The 11,772-nt window shown below is 44.9% G+C and overlaps 1 protein-coding gene across 1 annotated transcript; it reads left to right on the top strand.

Moving 5' to 3' along the window:
• Nucleotides 1-1,010: 1,010 nt before the first annotated feature.
• Nucleotides 1,011-1,620, top strand: SARC_01562 (hypothetical protein; the record flags this gene model as incomplete). Its single annotated transcript, XM_014304727.1, has 2 exons — nt 1,011-1,073; nt 1,099-1,620. 2 exons carry the CDS (start codon nt 1,011-1,013, stop codon nt 1,618-1,620), a joined length of 585 nt encoding a protein of 194 aa, XP_014160202.1.
• Between the last annotated feature and the right edge of the window lie 10,152 nt (nt 1,621-11,772).

The raw sequence follows: 11,772 nt of genomic DNA, 5'->3' as shown, positions 1-11,772 counted from the left end.
ATCTACTGGCACACCCGAACGGGTGCAATACGTTGCTAAAAAAATGAGGATAACTCTACGTTCCGTATCCAAGGCCGTACACGTCCGCACCATGGACTCGGGTATGAATCACCTGGGATAGAGGTCCGGTCGACCGAGGGGGGGGAGACTTTGTCCTCTATTGAGGACACCCCATCTTTCCAAGAGTTTGCACGTGAACAGATATTAGCCAAGCGGAACCCTCACGGGAGTGAGGCGCCGAAGAACATGCAAGGTCGGTTAAATACAAACTTTCGCCAACAACAGCAACGACAGTCGTTCGAGAAGGAAGCAGCCAGTGAATATGTACAGACACCCAAGCGGCAGGGGATGGAGATACCTAGCCGACAAGCGTTGCATGCACGTATACTACACCTGAGCGACGAGCTATGCCAAGCAATAGAGGACAATAATACGGCTCGAGCTGAAGCTCTTCGGGGGCGATTGAGACGTTCACGCTAGAATCCCGCCCCGTGGAAAAGCGGCCCATCCCGTCACCACGTATATGGCCCGATTGGCCTTCGAATAGATACCATCTACACGACATCACGGAACGGGATACGAGAGAGGCTCTCCTTGAGGCGTTTAAGAACGCACAAATCGCAGGGTTAGATGAGAGTTGGAGCCTTACATGGTTCATAAAGTACTATCTTATTTCAAGGCTGAGAAAACAACATTGGATTACATCCGCGATAACTCTGAGCGATTGAAGATGTGGACTCCACAACTACAAATCGAACAGGTCTGCTCGCATGAGACGCATGCCACTGTCTATCCCGCGTTTCATAAGCTAGCCAAGGGCCACAGTCGGAACATGCATACCCCTATCATGGAACAAATGACACAGCTCATGGAGAACCATCGGAGGGCACGGGAACGGTGCCAAACAGATGCAGATTTAAACAGAACTTATTAAATCACTGTATTGTACAATTTTTAGAGGAAGCTCTCACTGGGAGAACGTATGAACGTACCCTGCAATTACATCCGAAATGGCAACTGATGAAGACGCGCGAGCTTCTGCAGCTATTAAGCCCCGACATTCAGGACGCACAGTAGCGCACCACGGCGCGTCTCCAGAACCGGAATAATCGGGAGGGTCCATCGAGTAACGGGACTCGTGACTTCACCAATAGCCGCCCTAACCCGCAGACGGTTCGACGACAGTCGCAGAACTGGACACAGCGACCCCAACCGTCACCACCTACGACTTGTGCGGGATGTCAGGCACAAGCACCACCAGGTTCACGTCATATTCCACGATGTCATCATTTCCGTGCGTCGCCACCAGGGGGTTCGGATGGTCGGGCGTGGCCGTACGACAACAACCGCACATCAAGAGACGCACAACTGGCATACAGACCGACCGCAGCTCCAACCTCAAGACAGGGGCAGAACAACACCATGAGTAGAGACTTGGTAACTACGAATCCGACTCCTCAAGTACAGGTGAATGCGATTACACAGGACGACGGCTTTGTACCATCATTAGAAGCTACAGAGGTACACATTAACACGATACTCACGGAAGACTTCGAGCACACGGCACCGGAACCAGACCATGACCACGGGGTATGGGAGTCCGTAACCGAACGAGCATGAGATGTGAAGGTATCTGAGTTTTATATGAGCTTCACATTTGTTAACACTATTAGGGCAGTGATGGCGATACAGGACCCATTGCTTTCTTCTGATAACCGAGTTTATATTCAAGTGCAAGTTAACGGACGCACGTTCAAAGCATTGATAGACACGGGAGCACATCTATTTAGCTGACAATGCGGTTCGAACTCCTCGACTGGAGACGACAGAAGTGGTACCCATTCGGTATGGCACCAAGATTATCGACGGGTAACTTGAGTTGATGAATTTACCTGCAGGTATAGACATCATAGTGGAGCAAGATATGTTGAAAGGCTTGAGATTATACATAGGCGGTATCCAATCGCCACTCGCACCGATAGACCTCACAGAACTGGATGAGCTCTTCGAACCCATCCCACGCCGACAGGCTCCAAACACGACGGAACCCGCCGACGCACGCCAACGTCTGGCACAGGATTTAGAGGCGAACGCGATGATTGCTGACATCGCGCTATGTCGTCTGGAAGGGAGTGAAGTTACCATTCCGGTAACCCGTGAACAGGCGATGCACATGCGCAGATCGACACGTAACTTTGTATCTGACCGATGGCTACCCTACGTGGACGAACATGTAGAGAAGTGGTTGGCGGATTTGGTGATATCGAAACGGACGACACCGACAACCGTCAACCCCCTCTCCTTGCGGTGCCGACGTTCGATGCGGAAGGAAAAGTGAAGAAGGTGAGGGTGTGTTTAGACATGCGCGCCGTTAACGCGCTTATCCCTGGTGACCAGTTTTTGATTCTAAAGGTCAACGAACTTATCTTTCGCCTCAAGAGTAAGAAGTACTACACTACGGTGGACATCTCTGTGGCATACCACAGGCTGCCGATCCACCCAGATTCACAATACTTATTTAGTTTTACACACGACCGTTATCAGTACTCGTTTACATCGGCACCGTTCGGACTCCATGTGCTCACGCAACCGTACCTTGAGCACGATACTTGACGGCTTACCGGTCCACCACTATATCGACGACATAGTTATCGCTAGCGACGATTATGACGAACATATTAAGACGGTGCAGCAGGTGATCCAACGCTTGACATACCACATTTATAAGCTTAACCCCGCCAAGTGCCACTTCACTATTCCCGAAGTGATGACCCTAGGGAAGAAGGTGTCTGCACAAGGCATAGACATTGATCATGAGAAGCAGACCAAGCTTATCGACTGACCTACCCCACTACGGTACAAGGATATAGCCTCTGCTTTAGGTTTGGCGAATTACCTTCATGAGCATCTCCCCAATTTCGCGAACACGGTCGCACCTTTGCGCGCATTTTGCAAACTCAAACCGAATGAGTTGATCGGCGATCGTTGCGAGGAGAGACATGCACAGGCGTGGCAGGCGATGAAAGATGCAGTTGTTAATGCAGTAGCGTTGTACTTACCGGTCGACGGTATACCATTGAATTTGAAAACCGACACTAGCACTTACGGTTTGGGGGGAGCGTTATTCCAATGGGTCAACGGGAAGAAACACTATTTAATGTTCTTTAGCAAGACTCTGAACCATGCGCAACAGAACTACGATACACCAATGAAGGAGTTACTAGCTTTGGTGTATGGGCTTACACTTTTTAGGGAGCATTTGGATGGGCAACGGTTTGCAGTCTTCACGGACCACAAGGCCCTTGTGTATATGAATACACAGCTCAAGCGTAATCCGATGCTCCAGAGATGGCACATATTATCGCACCATTCAACTTTACCATATCACATAAGCCAGGAGAGACGAACGTGCTTCCGGACATGTTGAACAGATTACACGAGGGGACAGCGGAGCAAGACGAACTTGAAATACTGTACACAGATGGTTGGCAGTTATTCCCTAGATAATTTGAACAAGCACAACAACACTTCGGCCCGAATAATATAGACATATTTGCGGACCCAACTAACGCTCAGCTCCCTCGATTTTGGACAAAAGACAATGGGGAGGGTGCGTTTGCCTACGACTGATCAACGGTCGATGGATGGATGAACCCACCATAGGAGAACACACACAAAATGTTGCGCAAGATAAGGACTAATGGGGCAAGGGCAACTGTATGTCTACAATGGGTACCAAGGGCACCATGGTTTGACTTGTTCAAGCTGTCGTTGCAGTCAGAGCCAGTGCTGGTTCCACGAACGCCACATACGTTCCTCAAGTATGCTAAGTACGCCTGTGGTAAGACACCATGGGGACACACAGTGATTGCACGGGTGGGGCCTGCTAACGGGTTCAAACTGGACCCGCTGTTTTCACATCGACTTGGGTATGCAAAACCAAAACACACGGCGTACGTGATATGTTTAGATACGGCACAAGAGATCTCGGTGGCAATGGCAGACGCAGAGGGTCAAACGGCGTTTGAGCGAGCGACACCAGAAGAACAACAGCGCCGTACGCGACTCACGCAAACTCAACACGAACAAGGACATCATGGAGCGGCCGACAAAGTTCAACAACTCCGACATAACGGCCATGTGTGGCCGGGCGCACTCGAATTGGCAACGGAAGTCAAACGGCAGTGCGCTACATGTTTGGGACAGGATACGCTACGTATGGGCTTTCACCCGATGATTAGCATTGACGCGCGCTACCCGTGGGACCATATTCAAGTTGATTACATCCCAATGCCACTTGAGTCCAGAAGAAAGAACAATTATATACTTGACGTCCTGGACATCGCTACAGGTTACTCAATCCTTCGAGCGGCACCGGACAAGACGAAGGAGACAGCGGTGCAGACACTAATATAAGTTTTTGGGGAGCATGGTTTCCCACGTATGATCCAGACGGACATGGGGACTGAATCCACCAACAAGATAGTGGAGCTCCTGGTCCAAGAAGTGCGGATGCTACACAAGGTGTCGCCGCCATATCGACCCCAAGTACTGGGTGCTGCTGAACGACGTCATAAGGAAATTACACGTTCCATTAGACAATGCTGTGAGGCAGTTCCTCAACGATGAGACGAACGTCTTCCGTTTACAATGTTATATCAGGACCTTCGGATATCCCGACGGCATAAGAGCGCGCCGTTCAGTGTATATTTTGGCCGCCGTCACGTACCGTTTGCCGATTTTACTGATGAGTTACCGGATACCCAGCCGATGACGAACGACACCTGGGCCCGACCGTTATATCAGTTGCAGGATACCATCCTGCCGACACTCCACCACATTACCAAGAAGTATAAGGGCAAACTCACGAAGGCATTTGATCGCCTGCACGCTCATGACTTGGTACATTTCGACGAAGGTGATGTGGTAATGGTACGATCGGAGGGCAGAACGACTAAAGCAATGCGGCCGCTGTTTGGGCCGTATGTGGTTAAGGCTAGGGTCAGACAGCGCTATAAGTTGGCGAATAAAGACGGCTCTGCCCCTCCAGAATTCAATGGCAAACCGGTACGGGTGGAACTCCTCCAGTTAGTGCATCGGCGCACAGACCCACCACTTAACGATGAATTGTGGACAGAGGGAGATGTTGAGTTTCGCTACATTATTACACACCGTACTAATGATGATACAGGGAAATTGGAATACTTGGTTAGATGGCGCGAAGGCGACCCCACGTGGGAAACAGCGGAGACCTTTGATGATGCCAACGATATCATGGCCTACCACAAGGCCTCGCAGACACGTATACGTAAACGCCAACGTGCCCAGATCCAATCTTTATAGTAAGATATGACTACTCGGTAGGACGGTGCGCTCGAACCGTGATTTTCGAGCCCTCTAGTTCTCAGAGGTTAAATGCCAGCACACTGTTCTAGCTCCCAGAGGATAACTGCCAGCACACTGCTCTAGCTCTCAGAGGATAAATGCCAGCAACTAAGGTACTTTGGGTAATCCTTATCATCTCTAAAACTGGCACACTTCTATTCGGTCAGTACTTCAGTTTGGGGGGATTGTGGTCGGAATACACGAACTTAGGTTTATTTTAGTTTTATCACAGTTTTTACAGTTTACCAGAATAATCTGATTAACTTAGTTTTGCTTACTATTACAGCACATGACTCATGACTCATATTTAGAGTCACGAGTTTTACAATTACTTATAAATGAACAACGTCTCCCTCTCTCAGGGGGGAGTGCGTTGAAATACAGTTATCTAGCGTACATTTACTACAATACGATGACGCCATCTACGGACGCAAAAGCATCGAGAAACAGGAAGTGCACTAGTTGGAGACATAACCAGTTTCATTAACAAGAAGAATCACTTTGCAAAGAATATCTTAGTTCGTAGCATACTCTGCCCACTACAACTCGGTTGAGTAACAACGTTGAGAAACGCTTTCTAAAGCCAGAATTGCAATAACTGAGAGCAATAGTTATGACTGACTCCGTTGAACGTAGCAGAGGATTGATCCGATAGTTAATACGATGCATAGGTAATGGTGACATGTTTTTAGTCTACGGTATGAGTTTCCCCCTTGTATAAATTACCAACGTGCAAATGTCACTTTCCACCATCTCACAGTTAATACGATACATAGGTAATGGGACATGTTTTTAGTCTACGGTATGAGTTTCCCCCTTGTATAAAATACCAACGTGCAAATGTCACTTTCCACCATCTCACAGGGAGGCTGTGGCATTATAGGGGGCTGTAGAATCATAGTAGTAGAAAATCCGAAAGCCAAACTCCAAATCCCAATTTTACAGGATTCTCAGTACACAAGTATTGGGCCTTGACCCAAATACTACATTCCTGATATTAGAATCATCAAGAGTCAGGCGGGAAACCGGTACCTACACACAATGATTGTACTGGTATTGTATGTTTTTACAAACAGTCGTGTAAGATTCAACCGAAGATCAAATGACCAATATACCGGGTCTTGTCACAAAGACAAAAGGATGTGCCGCAAGACGAGCGTGTCATTCTTGATGTACGGGGTGATGAGCGCTGGTGGATCCGGACACATAAATTTCATGTACATCATCAAGTGTGTATTTGTAAACTAACCAATGTAATTTATAAATAAGAACATACGATGCTCAAGCTGGTAATCGCAAGTTAATGTGTCGTGATACGGCTGTAGATTTAAGGTTCATATAGGCTGTCAACGGCCGATGTTGCCACAAAGACGGTCATCTGTAATATATCACTAGACTATGACTTGATAATAGGCATGGGTAGTTTGCTAGGTGCAACTATGACTGATTTACCTACAAACATAAATTCACAGAAAAATCAGTCAGATGTCAATTTATCGAAGTCTGTATTATTCAAAAGCCTTATAAGACTGTGAAAGAGATCAAATCTCACTCTGTAGGGAAGCTAAAGGATTTGATCGTCGAATATGATAAAGTTAAAATCACAGACGGAAACAACGGTTATGCGATATTACACTTGACTATGCTAAATTTCTCGAAGCTCAAGTATCGTACTCGCAACTATATTGTATGGCGTCATGAACATGTGGTCGGAGGACAAGTTATAGGGCCTGGCTGGAAGATAGAGTCATCGCAGTAAACTACGAGCCCACCCCAGCAAACTTTGAACTTTTGGCGCTGGACTAGTTCAATTTTATTGGGATCTTGGAGAAGGTATGAGTCTGCTTGGATATGAGCCCGATTAGGGCGCCTATAGAAAGACACGGTTTGCAGGGATCAGCGAGTTTCTGAGACGAATGATCTGGAACAACAGCATAACCAGATGAAGATATACCAACCATACAGGACATACTCCACGTTTACATGAAATGGACAACAGTACTCATTTAAAGGAGTACCGCTTGGTCTACACGTGTTGCCACCGTACTTCCAACAAGTCATGCAAGAAATGATTTGAGACACGGACAATATACAAGTATATATAGACACATAGACATCTTCACTAATACCAAAGAAGAGCATGATAGAGTTGTAAAAGAGATCTTGATAATACTGAATAAGCACAACTCAAAGATCAGCAGCAAATAATGTCACTTCGGAATTAACGAAAAACAGCTGTTAGGATGCCGTGTAGTGGGTGATGGGATCATATCGATCCAAGAAAGATAGAGCACATACTTGATTGGAGGAAACCCTAGCTACGGTAAAAGAGATGTGAACAGTATGTGTTGTTTCGTCAACTTCTTGTCGGATCAAATTGCCTTAAGCCTTTGAACATTCAACATGTCACAAAGGCAAACTAGGGCTTTATGGACCAAGACCTGTGATGAAGCCTTTGTTTAGCAGCACATAGCATCGGTTTAACAGGCATTGATAGTTCAGCCTCCAAAAGACAGAGTACCATTCATGATAACAACAAATTGCAAATCCGACATGAGACTCGGAGCTGCTTTCTGCTTCTTTGTACAATCTTGGTTGTAGTTTCCAGTCTATGGCAAATCTAAGTATGGGCATGTATGTTTCAAAGTCTGTGTTTTCTTGACCACTGTATATGTTCTTAATAGCTTTCTTCAATACATTTGACGCTTTGATGTTGAATGAATCGTCATGCAATCTTGATAGCATGTCGGCGACTTGGTTGTCATTGCCATGTACATGCATGATTGTGAAGTGGCGTTAGAATAGGTTTGCTCTATCCACTTTGCTAGCATAGCATGCAGTATTTGAAGATGATTTTATTTGATATAGCGCTTGGTGATATGTCTTTAGCGGTTATGTGCCTATAGCGTTATATCGCCCTTTCTACACGAGGGCAACGCGTATATACTAGGCATATTAGTTGACAAGCTATACGCACAGAATGCGGATGAGCCCATTGACATACGAACATTCCACAAATTTATATACGCAGTACACATACAAAAAGTAAAAATATTGATACCAGGAGTAGATCAATCGTTAACAGAGTCATAAAATAAAGAACAAAGCCGCTAAATGTACATTGAAAATTTGGAAATGTCATTAATTGTACATTTACACATTTTACCGATGATAACGTACTGTAATATTAGTCAAATATGTACAATTGTAAATTTAGCAACAATTCCATTTTTTTTATGTACGTTTACTGATTTACGAAAAATGTGTTGAGGCGGGGTATATTATCTTTTACTGATTGGTACTAGTATATGCTGCTTTATTCAAGCTTATCTCACTGCCTGGTTTGCATCTCACGTGGTATGTGATGCTCTTTCACAGGAACATATGAGAATCGTATTTCGGAAATCCATTTTCTAATTCTGTTGTTATGTTGGATACTTGTGACATAATCGTGCAAAGACAATGCCTCCAAATCATGCACGAGTTGTGGATTTTCTGATACTGCTCTAGCATAGGCATGACTGTTTACGCCGAGTCTACTGATAGTCTTTACTCCTGAGCAGTTGTTTTCTGGATGTTTTATAACTTATAGACTACTGCGCTATGTTTGGATTGTTTTGTGTCACCACTCAAAGTATATCTACTTACAACTGTAGTCCTATATACAGGCTCTTAGCAGTATAATGGTGCGTAGACAGCTTTTTGTAAGAATGTAATTTTGCGTGGAAGATTGTTAGAGTGCAATGTAGTAGACTTTAAATAAAGATGAATTTATTTCTGACCCCACCTTTGGTTTTATATCTAAGGTGTTTGTGCTAGTGATCAGCCACTTGGGCTGGCCAGGATAAAAACCCATATGGTTAGTATGAGAAATCTTCTGCAGAGCACTTCAACATTTCGATGCTACTTTATTTCTACTTCTCTGCAACAAAATCTAACGCTGATCACATGGCGCCTTTCCGCATAAGCTGTGACTTACATAGAACCGCAGCTATTTTCAGAATGTTGCGGTTAGCAGACTTAATCCACTCTCGGGAGTTGATTGAGAAACCTAATCTGTTTTCAGGAGTCGGGTAAGTATTAACTCAACTCTCGGGAGTAAATTAAACAACTTGATTAGCTCTCGGGAGTGGCCAACTCTGATGACTTTCATAAATCAAAGAGGGTTTCTTGCTGTAAAATATGGCCTGAGACCTGTAGTCTCTCAACGTAGCCAACCCCCGACAAAACCACAACAAATGTATATTCACAGTCAACACAGTCAATATACTAGGCGTTAAAGCAACAACACAAAGGATCACAATAGCATCAGAAAAAGAAAAACGCATGATTGATTGTGTAGTCACTGCCTAAAACCAAAAAAAGAACTTAAAACGTGCGGTCGGCCTAGCAAACTACATGCCGGACCATATGCCGCAATTTGCACATATAACGAAACCCTACCACAATCACACGAAAATAAATATAAACCAGGACATAATAAATCTTTAATCATCTGATCCCTTTAGATCAAGATCACAACGGAAAGAACAAAGACAATATAGCATGTTCCGCAACACTAGCATATCCAGTGGATGACGTGTGATACCATTTCAGATCATGAATGGCGCCAGTGATTGTGGCATAAGAGGATGTGTATTTCAAGTTATAGACGTCAGGCGAGATATAATCTGTGGACAAAGTGCCCTGAACGAAGATTTAGGACCAGAGCCTCCGACCTATAAACGGAATTTTAGGACCGGACCAGATGACCGGACCTAGGGGGAATATTTCAGGACCGTATAATGGACCGGACCAGATAGGGATAATAATATCGATTTCAAAAGAGATAAGTTACAGTGTATGTCCTTATGATATGGTTTTCATAGCCGTTATAGTGGTTCGGGGAAGATCGATGGGAAGAAGTGGTTAGTATATTCCCGTAAGATGCTTGGGCCAAGTGAGTCGACGATGGAGGATATGTACTGGGCCACGTATTCACTTGTTGAATTACTTAGTAGCGTACCCACCTCTGTGGTTTATATCGAGTTGTCTTCATCGCGTAGTGTTGTGTAATGGGTTATTGGTACGAAATGCTGAGTAGGATCAGGGTATCCGTCACAATTCGGTTGAGGAACGAGCTTGGGGGTGAACCGATGCCGCACCAGACCACGGATGCACTCGGTATGTGCTGGTTGGCCTGAATTGGAAGTATCATAGGTGGATCCAACAGGCGCGATGACTTGGTTTGGACCGAAATTTGGAAGTAGTACTTCTTGCCTCTGTCCAATCCTTTTTATGTGTTATACACATAAAATTCACTAATTTACACATAGAAACTTAAGGTCGTGGTTGGCCTTCAAACCTAAGAATCAAACTAGGTTTCTACAGCCCTAAAACCCTCTACAATTGCCTTGCTCTCAGAGCGATTACACTTAGTACATATATGTATTTCGGGCAGATTTTTTAGACTTGTTGGAGAATATTCGGACCGAACTTTGGGGATTTCCAAGGCCTCAGGGCTCAGGCCTCAGAGGCCAGTCACAGTCTCACAGCGACACTGGCTCTCATACAAAACGGTGTCCGTCAAAACTTAAATATGACACTACAATGACAGACTCTACTGAACTCTCTCTCTACATACTACTAAATACATAGCAGGCTGGAGGCTGGCGGTCTACTATGTAACATAGCAGGTGGAGGCTGGCGGGCTGACCCTAAAAATAGTAAAATACTCGTGTGATGACAGTGAATTGACACCACCTCATGACGAATTTTTATATTTTTTACCCATGAAGTGTCATGACGATGAATCGATGATGATAAGGGGAATCTGAAGTGGTATTTACATAGACTGGCCCTGGGAGGCTGAGAGTCTGTGACTCTGAATCTATAAGTCTCTGAGAGATGCTGATGAATGATGATAATTATGTAAATACATATAAATAACATGCACATATTACATATCATATATAATTACAACCGAAACAGCGCAAATTGGCAAATAATACACGGAACTACTTGCAATCGAAAGCAATGCATAGATTTATAAGAAAGGAACTACATCCACGGGGTGTCTCTATTCGCGGTAGCGTATTGTCAAATGCTCGATTTAATCCTAGTTGTTGGAGGATAGCCCACTACAGTGATCATTCGGAAAGTGATTTCGGTTTCAAAAAGGTCAAAACAGATGAGAAGTACAAGCATGGTATGTTTCTTCCATTTTCTCGACTCAATCATCACACTGAGAGGTCATAAACACTACCTACCTATTCATATATGCATATATTGTACAATATATATATATACACACACACACACACACACACACACACATACACACACACCACACCACACCAACCATACACACACACACACACACACACACACACACACACACACAACAAC

This window comes from Sphaeroforma arctica, assembly GCF_001186125.1.
Source record: "Sphaeroforma arctica JP610 unplaced genomic scaffold supercont1.63, whole genome shotgun sequence".
Taxonomy (NCBI): Eukaryota; class Ichthyosporea; order Ichthyophonida; genus Sphaeroforma; species Sphaeroforma arctica.
This window is presented reverse-complemented; position numbering and strand designations above follow the sequence as displayed.